The following is a 14,414-nucleotide window of genomic DNA, read 5'->3' as shown; positions in this document are numbered from 1 at the left end:
GAAGCATCTACTACATCAGTGTTTTTCAACCACTGTGCCGCGGCACACTAGTGTGGCCGTGAGAGATCATCAGATGTGCCGTGGGAAATTATCAAATTCCACTTACCGTATTGACCCGAATATAAGACGGGTTTTTTTCCCCGAAAAGTTGCATCGTCTTATATTCGCGCCCTAGACTTTTTACACGTCAATATTAATTCACAACAACGTATGGCGCCAAAAGACTGTTCCCCACGCGAGCCACCGTGTTTCTCCCTCTCACACACACCCCAGTGACGGTGCCTGGAGAGATGGAGACACACTCACACACACACCCCAGGGACGGTGCCTGGAGAGATGGAGACACACTCACACACACACACCCGCAGAGAGACACCGCAGAGACACACTCACACACACACCCGCGGAGAGACACCGCAGAGACACACTCACACACACACCCGCGGAGAGACACACTCACACACACACACCCGCGGAGAGACACACTCACACACACACCCGTGGAGAGACACACTCACACACACACCCGCAGAGACACACTCACACACACACCCGCGGAGAGACACCGCAGAGACACACTTGGTTGGTCAAGTTAACAAACAACAGAGGAGGAGTTACGATGCCAATTTTAAGACCATGGTGGTCAATGAAGCAGAGGCACCAAACAACTGTCGAGGAGCCAAGAAATATGATATTACAGAGTGTAATGTTAGAAGTTGACGAGCCCAAAAAGATCGGCTTAAGAATGGTAACAGTCAGAGAAAAGCGTATCGCCGTCCGCAAAGCGGCCTCTTCCAGGTGATTGACAGGAGGGTGTGTGAATACGTGACTGAAAAACCTAACGATTGTATACCCCAAGATGGTAAAAATAACCTACATTGTTTCATTCATTTATTAAGACGATTGCCAGATGCATTGATGACATGTCTGCAGACATCGAACATTTTGTTTTGGAGAAGATACGTGGCAGTGGGCAGTTTGCTTTGCAACTTGAGTCTTGGCTCAACTCTTGGCCAATGCACGCTTTGTGGATGGAGACACAATCACAGAAAATTTCTTTTTTGCAAGACATTGCATAAAAAAACAACAGGGGAGGACTTCAGTGGGACACTGATGTGTCTGCACTGATGGAGATAGCTGTTGTTCGTATGGTAAACTTTGTAAAAACAAGACCTCTGAAAAGCCGCTTATATGCAGCATTATGTCAAGAGACGGGAGCCCAGCATAAGACGTTATTGCTCCATACGGCGGAGCGTGTTTGAGTTACGGGAGGAGCTGAAAACCGTTTGAACTGATGAGAAGTGTGATGACGCAAATCTGCTTGCAAGTGACAAATTGTGCGCAAGGCTCGCATACATGGCCAACATACAGGGCCAGGCTTCGCACTGAGTGAGTATAACGACAAGTTCTTATAATGTTACGTATATGATAGGCTACTATGTATCATTTTGTAACATTTGGGATGGTGGTGTGCCGTGGGATTTTTTCAAGGTAAGAAATGTGCCGTGGCACAAAAAAGGTTGAAAAACACTGTACTACATCACAAGATCATGTAAGGCTACAGAAAGTTCAGGTCAAGTTCAGGTCAACAGTAATCAGTATACAATTCAACAGTCTTAGTATCTTTCTATTACACTCCCAGTGAGCGGGCCGGCGCCTTGCATGGTAGCTTACCGCCGTTGGTGTGTGAATGTGTGTGTGAGTCCGTGAATGAGAGGCCGTTGTAAAGCGCTTTGGAATAAGGCGCTATATAAGTCAGTCCATTAACTATTTACCATCCCTCCTCTCCTCTCCTCTCCTCTCCTCTCCTCCTCTCCTCTCCTCTCCTCTCCTCTCCCCTCCCCTCCCCTCCCCTCCCCTCCCCTCCCCTCCTCTCCCCTCCCCTCCTCTCCTCTCCTCTCTCCTCCTCTCCCCTCCCCTCCCCTCCCCTCCCCTCCCCTCCCCTCCCCTCCTCTCCTCTCCTCTCCTCTCCTCCTCTCCTCCTATCCTCCAGGTCATCGGGGCGTGCTACAGTGAGAGAGGTTTCATCAACGGCCGTTCGGCGGTGTACGCCCCCTACTCCTCCAAGTCTGAGGAGCTCTGCACCAATAAGAACGAAGTAAGGGGACCATGGGGGAGGGAGGGGTTTCTTTAGAGGAGGGGGTTGGTTGGTTTGGTTGGTTTGGTTCTGGGTTGTTACGGGGGGTTAGTTCATTGGTTGGGGTGGGTAGTTAATTCCTAGGTTGTGGTGGGGGTGGTGGTTATGGTTGTTGTTGTTAGTAGTAGTGGTGGTAGTAGTAGTAGTAGTAGTAGTAGTAGTAGTAGTAGTAGTAGTAGTAGTAGTAATCATACAGTAATTCAGTTTTATATTTATTTATCATCATGTTTTTAATTGTTATTTATATTACTTTGTTGCAGATTGAGTTACACATTTTCAATCCTTTGTCACAGGTTTACCCCTTTATACATATTTTTTAGTCCAATCAGTGGAGTTTTTATTCTTAAATATTTTAACAGCGTCAAGTATTTCCTTTTCATAAACACCCCTAATAAATATGGAGTAGGAGTTGTTATGAACAATATCCTCATCTACACCATCCTTATTTCCCAGCTCCGCAATCTCATTTGCTAAATTGTATCCAACATTTACAAAATAATTGTTAGGTTCATTGGCAATTTCTTTTGTATTATTTATAATTGTATTCTTATCTTAGTAATAAGATAAATTGTTATCTAAGTAATTTGAATTGTTTCCAGTTATCTGCTAAGCACTCTCCATATTCCTTATTAGGTCTCATAGTACTGATTAATTTATTTTATATATCTTATACCTTTTTTCTGGTTGTTTTGTTCTATGTTTTAGAGATCTATATAATCAGGGGTGCACATAACTTTTTGGGGCCAGTGCTCAGAGGAGCACCTAGGGATGCTGCTTGGTGCTCCCCGAGCTCGCGAGTCACGACCCGTCCCACAGGATGGATAAAAAAGGGATACATGGATAACTTATATTAGCAAAACGACATTTATTCATAAATAAAGATGAACGAACAAATGATTGTGTGCAAAACAAAAGAAACAAATGCAAAATCAAATGACTGCTCTTTAAGCATTAAAGTCTGTCAGACTCCTTTAAACACAATGAAATCAACTGACATCTCTTTAAGCACTAACTGAATGTCTGTTCTGTAAACACTGAAATCAACTTTTCAACAAAAAGTTACAGCCTGAGCATTTATTTATGCTACAAGCTTAATCATAATCATCACTGCTCTCTTGACTGCTGTAAGTTATCACTGTCCTCAATTTCAACCATGGTAGAGGATGTTGTAGGCTATCACTTTAAATAGCTCATTATTTTGATTGTGCAACAAAGTCTTTTTTTTTTTCCTAATAGAATTCCCAACCATATTCCCTGGGTCAGGGGTCTAGGTGCGATAATGAAGCTGTAAAACAAACGTCTGAACGTTTGAAAGCTTCAGAGAAAAGAAACGTGAAGTCCCTTGGTGTTGTTTTTCCTTTTAGCGACGAGTCGTTCGGGACTGAATTTTCATGTGTCGGCGTGATAACCGTGCGATACGCGATACGCGGAATGAAAGTACAAGTTACGATACTTTCCGAATGTTTTCGTGAGGGGAGTCGCCGTGGTCGTTGTGATGGCGTTACGGGGCTTGCAGTGATGCAGCAGTCAGCAGTCAGCAGGTGGATTTTGAGGAAGTAAATTCCTCTCCCAGCGCTTGCAGCTGTTGGTGCGCAAGAGCGCGTTCATGCCGCTGATCTTCCGCGCAGCATGCATTTTGGCGACGCATGCGCACTGGCGCACCAGTTATGTGCACCCCTGTATATAATACATTTGTCTTTTTGCATGTGATCCCGTGATAACCCATAGCTTGTCCACATATTTGTGCTTCCCTGTGAGTTTTCTCAACGGTGTGGTTGGGGTTGGGGTTGTGTTTGAGGTTGGGGGGGGGTAGATAGAGGGGTAGATAGAGATCTATTTATAGATAGATAGATAGATAAATACAGATGTATTTATAGATAGATAGACAGACACAGACAGACACAGACAGACAGACAGACAGATATATTTACTGATGTACTGACTCCTCCCCCTTCCAGAAGAGCATGGTGACCAACTTCAAGTGCGGGGCAGAGTTCCTGCCGTCTCCAGTGGCGAGCAAGGCGGAGTTCGCCCTGGCCACCGAGCCCGTCTACACCCGCAAGGGTCACCTGACCGCCGTGGCCGTCGCCGTGGAGACAGAGCACGCCGTGGCCTTCCTGGGGACCGACCAGGGGGAGGTGCTTAAGCTGCACCTGGCCTCGGCCAATCACTCTGACGTGTACGGCCGCGCCCCTGGCGACAGCCCCGGCAACCGCGTCAATAAGGACCTGCTGTTCGACTCTGACCACACCCACCTGTACATCACCACGGAGAAGAAGGTGAGAGGTCACCTGAGTGGTTACGTGGTTACCTGTTTACCTGTCTACCTGTCTACCTGTCTACCTGTCTACCTATCTACTTGTCTACCTGTTTACCTGTCTACCTGTTTACCTGTTTACCTGTCTACCTGTATACCTATTTATCTGTCTACCTGTTAACCTGTCTACCTGTTTACCTGTTTACCTGTTAACCTGTTCATCTGTTTACCTTGGGGGTATTCCATCAATGTCGCTAACTAATTCAGCGCTTAATTGAAAAAGCCTGGTTACTCTTAACGTCGACTGGGACTTAACGCTAGAACAGCCGTGCCTACTATAAGAGCCGCCTCGGGGGTCAAATGACCATAGACTTCACAATGGGAAGCTGCTACTTACACACAAAGACCACTAGTTGGCGCCTCTTGTAAACTAGCCTGCCTCCTATACAGAAGAACTGCAAAATAGCTTTATACTAGCTTATCCTGATGTGATTTTGAAAATGTAAGGATACTGGGTGGTAGAACGCACATATCTAGGAAAAGTCATGAAAGGAGGGTCCTGAAATTGGAACTAAAAGTGCTAAGATATAAAAAATAATTTACTCACAGGGTCAAATGACCCCACCCATGGCTGTTCTAGTGTTAATTGAAAAAGCCTTTAGCTCTTAACCTCGACTGTGACTTAAGCCTCAAGCCGTCTCATTAACACCGTTCAGCCGTGTCTCGTCAACGCTAACTGTAGCCAGGCTTGTAAAGCCTCGCTTTGGGCAGACAGAGAACATAGCAGCCCAGAACAGCCGAATGTCGAAAAGTAGATACTATGACTGGGAAGAGAAGTGAAAACAAGAATGCACAGTGGTGTTCCTCGCATCAGCGGAACAAACGTGCTGATGAAGGTTTATGAGGCTATAAAGGAGAAGCAATCACCAAAAAGGGCAATCCTGCCGCAATTAACCAGGCGGGGGAGATGGCCTGGCTAGAAATTGCTGACAGATTAAACGCTTAAGTTATACTAGCCTACTGATTGTTTCATGTAAATGTGTAATAGATGAACATTCACTACTGTGGCTGTATCATCAGCAGGCTGGATAATATCAGATGTATGTTTAAACTTATGAGAACTCACTTAACTACAATGCATATACTGTTAATTAGCCTAATTGGCTACATTCAGGGGAACGGAACTCTCACTAAAATGAGCAAAATCAAAATAAGCCTGGATTTTCATTTAGCGACGTTGATGGAATACCCTCCTGGTGTTAACCTGTTTACCTGTCCACCTGTTTACCTGTCTACCTGTCTACCTGTCCACCTGTTTACCTGTCTACGTGTTTACCTGTCTACCTGTTTACCTGTTTACCTGTCTACATGTTTACCTGTCTACCTGTTTACCTGTCTACCTGTCTACCTGTTTACCTGTCTACCTGTCTACCTGTCTACCTGTTTACCTGTCTACCTGTCTACCTGTTTACCTGTCTACCTGTCTACCTGTTTACCTGTCTACCTGTTTACCTGTTTACCTGTTTACCTGTCTACCTGTTTACCTGTCTACCTGTTTACCTGTTTACCTGTCTACCTGTTTACCTGTCTACCTGTTGCCGTACTGTTTCCCTGCTGTCTACCTGCTGTTTACCAGGGAGGTATTCCATCAACGTCGCAAATACAATTTAAATAATTATTTTTGAATTTAAGTCTCGAGAGATTTATCAGAATAAGCCTGGATTTTCCTTGAGCGACTTTTGCTGGAACACCCCCCAGGTCTCTACTGTGTGCTGTGGTAGTTGACTCTGTTGTGTGTGTGCGTGTGCGTGTGTGTGTGTGTGTGTGTGTGTGTGTGTGTGTGTGTGTGTGTGTGTAGATCACCATGGTAACGGTGCAGGCCTGCCACCTGAAGACAGACTGCCAGTCCTGCGTCTCCCAGAGGGACCCCTACTGTGGCTGGTGTGTCCTGGAGGGCCGGTCAGTACCCCGCTGTGTGTGTGTGTGTGTGTGTGTTGTGGTGTGTATGTGTGTGTGTGTCCTGGAGGGACCCCTACTGTGGCTGGTGTGTGCTGGAGGGCAGATCAGTACCCCAACGTGTGTGTGTGTGTCCCAGAGGGACCCCTACTGTGGCTGGTGTGTCCTGGAGGGTAGGTCTGTACCCTGCTGTGTGTGTGTGTGGATGTGTGTGTGTGTGTGTGTGTGTGTGTGTGTGTGTGTGTGGATGTGTGTGTGTGTGTGTCTGTGTGTGTGTGTCCTGGAGGGACCCCTACTGTGGCTGGTGTGTGCTGGTGTGGGCAGGTCAGTACCCCAACGTGTGTGTGTGTGTGTGTGTGTGTGTGTGTGTGTGTGTGTGTGTGTGTGGTGTTGTGGGTTTGTTATGTGAGTGTGTGTGTGTGTGTGTGTGTGTGTGTATGTGTGTCATGTGGTGTGGTGTGTATGTGAGCGATTGTGTGGTGTGGTGTGTATTATGTGAGCTTATTTATTTATTTTATTTATTTCTGTGTGTGTGTGTGTGTTTAGCATGCCTGAAGCCCAGGCCTAAGCCCACTGCACCATGTGACTGTTTGTGATTGGTGCGCTGACAGCGGGTGTGTTGTGATTGGTCACTGACAGCAGGTGTGTTGTGATTGGTCACTGACAGCAGGTGTGTTGTGATTGGTCCAGGTGCACCAGGAAGAGGGACTGCGGCAGGGCGGAGGAGGAGAACACCTGGCTGTGGAGCCCCAACCAGCAGTGTGTCCAGATCCACGCCTTCACCCCCCCTAACCTCAGCTGCAGCAAGACACAGCAGGTACTGTGAGTGTGAGTGTGAGTGTGAGTGTGAGTGTGAGTGTGAGTGTGAGTGTGTGTAACAACAAAGAACATGGCGTTAGCTAGATAGCTGCTCTGCATGTTAAACGCATCGCAACGCGCTGATAGAACATGAACATGCTAAGAACACACAACTACACTTAATTGTACAGCAACATTTTAAATTGTTACAGGCCTACCCTTGTCCTGTACATATCACACTGTGTGGGCAGCTGTGGCGCAGGAGGTAGAGCTGCCGTCTCATGATCGCCAGGTTGGCAGATCGGCGGTTCAAGCCCTGGCTGGCCACATGTCGAGGTGTCCTTGGGCAAGACACTTGCTCCCAGTGAGCGGGCCGGCGCCTTGCATGGTAGCTTGCCGCCATTGGTGTGTGAATGGGTGAACGAGAGGCCGTTGTAAAGAGCTTTGGATAAAGGCGCTATATAAGTGCAGTCCATTTGCCATTCCATTTCCATATACAGTATCTTTACTCTACATATCGTATTAATATTCATGCACGTATACTGACTTTATACTCATTTACGACTTTATACTCACTGTAATACCGTACACAATGTACTGTCCATACATCCATGGCTTTGAGTCTATGCACTTAAGTGCATCTGGTTAGATAATAACCTTTTAATAATAATAACCTTTATTTGTATAGCACTTTTCCTGCAAACGTTGCAGCTCAAAGTGCTTTAATCATAATTTAATGATTTAGTCATTTAAAGGCAATATTAAAAAGATGGGTTTTTAGTATTGACTAGTGTCTAGTGTTGAAATATTTTGATATCTATAATATATAGATGCCGAACTGCGTTTGGTTGTCTTGTTACTTGTACTCTGACAATGACAATAAATAATTCAAAAAGTTGAATCTAATCTAATCTAATGAGTTCCCTGGAGTGAACAGAAAGAAACATCATTCAGGATAATAAACACAATTGGAGATATCTGTTTTTAGCAAAAACAACTCCTTGAATATGTTGCACAGTTTAATTGGGAAGCATATCTGCTTGGATCTGTAATTATTAAACAATACTTGCCTCTTATGAAATGTATTCTCATCAATAATAAGAACTGTAGGAGGACAAATGATGATTAAACTGATGCGTCAGTCAGGCAGATACGAGTGCATAGTTTCATTTAACTCGCCTTCATTGTCATTGTCAGTGTTGTCATTGTTGGGCAGAATTTCACTGGATGATATGCCTTCATTGTCGTCTTGCAGTCAAGATAGATTAATATTAATTTGGGTGTTTCACTGACCGTTTATAGGCAATCTTGGGCGTTAAAAGGGTGAGACAAGACGCTTGTTCACGTGTGTGAAATGTAGAGTTGATTGTGGTTTATAAAGGGATGCAGGCGTGGGACGTGCGTACGCACTGTGTTACACATCAGGATCTTGGTGTGCGTAAATGTTCTTGCTTGTCGACATACGCAAGCTTTCTACGCCAGTTCTACGCAAGGTTTTATAAATAGCGCCCCTGGTCTGGTTTGTTCTGGTCTGGTTTGGTCTGGTCTGGTTTGGTCTGGTCTGGTCTGGTCTGGTTTGGTCTGGTTTGGTCTGATCTGGTCTGGTCTGGTCTGGTTTGGTCTGGTCTGGTCTGGTTTGGTCTGATCTGGTCTGGTCTGGTCTGGTCTGGTTTGGTCTGGTCTGGTCTGGTCTGGTCTGATCTGGTCTGGCCTGGTCTGGTCTGGTTTGGTCTGGTCTGGTCTGGTCTGGTCTGGTCTGGTCTGGCCTGGCCTGGTCTGGTCTGGTCTGGTTTGGTCTGGTCTGGTCTGGTTTGGTCTGGTTTGGTCTGGTCTGGTCTGGTCTGGCCTGGTTTGGTCTGGTCTGGTTTGGTCTGGTTTGGTCTGGTCTGGTCTGGTCTGGTTTGGTTTGGTCTGGTCTGGTCTGGTCTGGTTTGGTCTGGTTTGGTCTGGTCTGGTCTGGTCTGGTCTGGTCTGGTCTGGTTTGGTCTGGTTTGGTCTGGTCTGGTCTGTTCTGGTTTGGTCTGGTCTGGCCTGGTTTGGCCTGGTTCTGCTGTGCTGCCTCTTCTCAGACCAGCTGAGTCAGTATGAGTGCGGTCCGTCAGCCTCAGATGAACAGTGTTAGGCCCCGTCCCAATTCACCCCTAGCCCTTCGTTTTCACCCCTATGGCTCGATTTGCGCGTTCACGTTTAGGGGTAGGGCTGTCCCAATTCATATTTCATCGAGCCATGGCTTTATTTCGAGGGCTAACTATGACTTCGTTTCGAGCGATTTCAGGACCAGACTAGCTTTGAAGCCATATGGGTACGCTACCCCTTGATTCCAGGATGCATTGCGAATCATCTACAGAAATCTTATGTCGCTCTATTCAATGCGGAAATGTCATTTTAATTCTCTGTAATTACTTATTAATAAAGATTTGAAAAAGTATGATAACCATCTTATTGTCTTAGTTTAATGTCATTACAATGCATTATAGACCTTTTATTTATAACAAGCATAACCCAAAAATCGCTTTTATGTCGGTGCTGTGTCTAACGTTACAGTAACGCAACGCTGCATGACAGTCGAGCATTTCAGAGATGTACAATCATAAATCAATTATTACCTGTGGCGTTTGACAGTGGATGATGGTACACATATGTAAAGTTATCTATCAAACGTTCGGCTGACTTGTACATGATGCGCATTTTGACCTATTTCCACCCGCAATCTAATCCGAGCAGTTGTTATTATGTAATATTATTAATGGGTTGTATCATTCATTTCAATGCATTATAGACCTTTTCTTTATAACAAGCACAACAACAACAAAACGTTATTATGCCGATGTGCTGTGTGTCTAACGTTACAAGCTGATTTGTGCATGACAGCCGCGCATTGACATATTTCCATGTCTGATGTCTAATGTCTGATGTACTAATGTCATTTCAATGCATTATAGACCTTTTCTTTATAACAAGCACAACAACAACAAAACGTTATCATACCAATGTGCTGTGTGCTGTGTGTCTAACGTTACAAGCTGATTTGTGCATGACAGCCGCGCATTGACATATTTCCATGTCTAATGTCTGATGTACTAATGTCATTTCAATACATTATAGACCTTTTCTTTATAACAAGCACAACAACAACAAAACGTTATCATGCCAATGTGCTGTGTGCTGTGTGTCTAACGTTACAAGCTGATTTGTGCATGACAGCCGCGCATTGACATATTTCCATGTCTAATGGCATATGACACGCGAAATGTAACTACAGTTAAGGATACGCGTAAAGGATGATGATCTATCACCGTTCGACTCTACTGAGAAATGTTTCCGCTTATTTGTCATCTCTCCTTCACGGGCAAATGTGGCCGCGTCCCCAAGAGATCCTCTTTCTACGTTTTTGACCACCACTATGATGGATTGATTTTTGGATTCTAGACGACGAATTGTTCTGAGAAAGGCGCTTGGTAACGTGATTTTTGGACAACGCTTTATGACTACTGATGGACTCGTGTGTATGTGGTGGCTGAGGATTGAGTCACGGGTATCTTTGGAGGAACATCGTGCGCTGACAGATCTGGTTAATACTCTGTGTTTTGGTTGGAGTCATTCATTGTCATTATTGCGATGTCCACAAAAAAGACATCGCTGACGGAAGAGACTAAAAAAGGAACGTCTAAACACTACAGTGTGTTGATAACAAACGAAAAAAGATCCTTATAGCACACGCAACAGAAATAAACACAGCTGAAGAAGGCATTGCGAGATCGCGTCACCCGTACCGCGTCTATTTAAACCACTGTTGTTGACGTCATGAAGGGCTGTCCCAATTCATAGGGGTAGATTTTGCTTGTGGCTCTGTTCGAAGGCCTTGGCTTCGAATCGAGTCACACTCGAAAACGAGCCATAGGGGTAGAAAAGGGAATTGGGATTGGCCCTTAATAAAGAGGATGCTACGTAAACACACCACCAGACTCTCAATCAGTCTCCCCTCCGTTTCACCCTCTCCTCCCTCGCTCCCTCCCTCTCTCTCTCCCTCTCTCCCTCCCTCCCTCTTCTCCTCTGTTTCACCCCTCTCCTCCTCCCTCTTCTCCTCAGTTTCACCTCTCTCCTCCTCCCTCTCCTCCTCCCTCTTCTCCTCTGTTTCACCTCTCTCCTCCTCCCTCTCCTCCTCCCTCTTCTCCTCTGTTTCACCTCTCTTCTCCTCCCTCTCTCCCTCCCTCTTCTCCTCAGTTTCACCTCTCTCCTCCTCCCTCTCTCCCTCCCTCTCCTCCTCAGTTTCACCTCTCTCCTCCTCCCTCTCCTCCTCCCTCTTCTCCTCTGTTTCACCCCTGTTTTCCTCCCTCCCTCTCCTCGTCAGACAGTCTGGTTCTCCTCCCTCTCTCCCTCCCTCCCTCCCTCAGACAGTCTGGTTCTCCTCCCTCTCTCCCTCTCTCCCTCTCTCCCTCCCTCCCTCTCAGACAGTCTGGTTCTGGTGTTTGGTCACGCTGGGACTACTTGGCAGGTTAGTGATGTGATTTGAAAAATAATTGAAAGATAATATCTCTTCTTTTCTCTCTCCCTCTCCCTCCCTCCCACCCCCCCCCATCCCCCTACTCCTCTCCAGGTGGTGATAGATGTCCCCGCCCTCCCCGTGTTGGCAGGCTCTGATAGGTTGGAGTGTGTGTTCGGCGGTTTCCGTAGTAACGCCGTGGTGTTCGACGGCAACGTCACCTGCATGCTGCCGGACCCCGTGGAGATCCCGCCCACTCCTGACAGGCAGGGTAGGTTGACCAATCACAGCGTCGCGCTCCAGCTGTCACCCCTACAGGCCCCTGGGGTCGGTTGAGAGGTCACTGTGTAACTGTCAGTCGGTGTGTGTGTGTTAGTGTGTGTGTGTGTGTGTGTGTGTGTGTGTGTGTGTGTGTTTGTGAGCCTGTCAGTTGGTGTGTGTGTGTGTGTGTGTGTGTAGATCACCATGGTAACGGTGCAGGCCTGCCATGTGTATGTGTATGTGTATGTGTATGTGTATGTGTATGTGTATGTGTATGTGTATGTGTATGTGTAGATCACCATGGTAACGGTGCAGGCCTACCATGTGTGTGTGTGTGTGTGTGTGTGTGTGTGTGTGCGTGTGTGCGTGTGTGTGTGTGTGTGTGTGTGTGTGTGTGTGTGTGTTTGTGTGTGTGTGTGTGTGTGAGAGAGCCTGTCAGTTGGTGTGTGTGTGTGAGAGTCTGTCAGTTGGTGTGGCAGGCAGGTAGACAGACAGACAGACAGACAGACAGGAAGCCAGTCAGTCAAACAGGCAGACAGACAGGTAGACACAAACGCTATATTAGTATGTTAAATTCTGTGTTGTGGTGTTGTTGTTGTTGTTGTGATGTTGTTGTTGTTGTTCTGATGCTGTTGTTGTTATGTTGCTGTGTTGTTGTTGTGATGTTGTTGTTATGTTGCTGTGTTGTTGTTGTGATGTTGTTGTGATGTTGTTGTTGTTGTTTAGACTTCGTGGCGGTGGCGGTGAAGGTGCTGGTGAACGACGGTGTGGAGGTGACCTCAGGGGAGTACAGGTTCTACAACTGCGCCGCGACCGTCAGGAAGTCCCCCAACACCCCGTGAGCAGACACCATTTTGTTCAACTTATTTATTTATTCTTGTAGATATATCCCTATAGACATATCCCTGTATATCTTCTGAAGTGTTTTTGACGGTTATAATTGACCTGCCCACCACTTGTTGAAATATATATATACATATGTGACACGTTCAAAAATATTAATACATTTCCTCGTTGTTGAAAGTCAACGACACATCGCTAGTCAACTACCACAGCTTGTTTTGTGAGCCTAACAATGTAAAGTAGTGTTCTAGTTAACTAGGTAGCAGTGGGGAGATTACTCACCAGATCGTTGCAGTACTGCGTTGCAGTATTTTGGCGTGACTAGCAAGTGTGTGTTGTGATTCTCAACAACGTTGAAACGTAGTTCCGTGTTTCAAAAGAAAAGTCTGAACATTTTGATTGGTTGCCGACTTGCGGACCAAAAGATTAGAATGTGTCACATATGTCAATATTTTTAACAGTTATTTTTTAGTGTCTCTTAGAGTTCTAGTCATGCTCATCGAACCAAACAAAGGTCTGTAGTCTCATTGTCTGGCGAACCCAGCGAGTCCCTAATGCTGTCCTCTGATTGGCTGACGTGGCAGGTGCATCGCGTGCGTGACCAGTGACTGGAGCTGCCAGTGGGACGCCCAGGACCACACCTGCAGTGACAGTGACCAGGCAGTAGGTGGCGCTCACATCATCAAACCCCAGCAGGTAGGAATGAGCAGGTTGTGTGTGTGTGTGTGTGTGTGTGTGTGTGTGTGTGTGTGTGTGTGTGTGTGTGTGTGTGTGTGTGATGGAGTGTTCTCCCCAGCTTGAGAACCTAGACCCTTGCTCATGTCTGTCTGTCTGCCTATCTGTCTGTCTGTTTGACCACCCTGTGTGTCTGTCTGCCTATCTGTCTGTCTGTCTGACCTGTCTGACTGTCTGTCTGTCTGACCTGCCTGTCTGTCTGACCTCCCTGTCTGTCTGACCTGTCTGTCTGTCTGACCTCCCTGTCTGTCTGACCTGTCTGTCTGTCTGACCTCCCTCCCTGTCTGTCTGTCTGTCTGACCTCCCTCCCTGTCTGTCTGACCTCCCTGTCTGTCTGTCTGTCTGACCTGTCTGTCTGTCTGACCTGTCTGTCTGACCTGTCTGTCTGTTCCTCCCTCCCCCAGGCTGACAGCTGTCCCCAGTTTGAGAACCCGGAGCCTCAGCTGATCCCTGTGGGCCACCGTACCCCCATCACTTTCCAGGGCAAGAACCTGCAGGTGTATCAGGTGAGGCTGGGACAGACTCTACCACCACACCTGTCACCTCACACCTGTCACCTCACACCTGTCACCTCACACAGCCTCTCACCTGTCACCTCACACAGCTTCTCACCTGGCAACACACACAGCTTCTCACCTGGCAACACACACAGCCTCTCACCTGTCACCTGACACAGCCTCTCTCCTGGCAACACAGCAGACTCTGTGTGGTTGACACACAGCCTCGAGGGAAGACACTGTGATCACTGCTGTGTGTGGACAGTATGAATCTGAAACAGAGTGTGTGGACAGTATGAATCTGAAACAGAGTGTGTGGACAGTATGAATCTGAAACAGAGTTTGTGGACAGTATGAATCTGAAACAGAGTTTGTGGACAGTATGAATCTGAAACAGAGTGTGTGGACAGTATGAATCTGAAACAGAGTGTGTGGACAGTGTGAATC

The 14,414-nt window shown here is 46.6% G+C and overlaps 1 protein-coding gene across 1 annotated transcript in view; it reads left to right on the top strand.

Annotated features, from left to right (window-relative positions):
- Nucleotides 1-1,191: 1,191 nt before the first annotated feature.
- The window catches only part of plxnb2a.1 (plexin b2a, tandem duplicate 1), a gene marked incomplete at its 5' end in the record, with an annotated part of 46,371 nt that continues 33,148 nt past the window's right edge, over nt 1,192-14,414 (top strand). Inside the window, 9 exons of the mRNA XM_080538137.1 lie at nt 1,192-1,284; nt 1,994-2,098; nt 4,096-4,416; nt 6,253-6,353; nt 7,041-7,167; nt 11,746-11,902; nt 12,619-12,730; nt 13,320-13,431; nt 13,875-13,976. Of these exons, the coding sequence (XP_080394263.1) occupies nt 1,192-1,284; nt 1,994-2,098; nt 4,096-4,416; nt 6,253-6,353; nt 7,041-7,167; nt 11,746-11,902; nt 12,619-12,730; nt 13,320-13,431; nt 13,875-13,976 (1,230 nt within the window). The remainder of the gene's footprint in view (nt 1,285-1,993; nt 2,099-4,095; nt 4,417-6,252; nt 6,354-7,040; nt 7,168-11,745; nt 11,903-12,618; nt 12,731-13,319; nt 13,432-13,874; nt 13,977-14,414) is intronic.

The sequence above is a fragment of the Nansenia antarctica genome, assembly GCF_963989245.1.
Source record: "Nansenia antarctica genome assembly, chromosome: 8".
In the NCBI taxonomy this organism is placed as follows: Eukaryota; Metazoa; Chordata; class Actinopteri; order Argentiniformes; family Microstomatidae; genus Nansenia; species Nansenia antarctica.
Note: the sequence above shows the minus strand (reverse complement) of the source record. Positions and strands in the feature narration are given on the sequence as shown.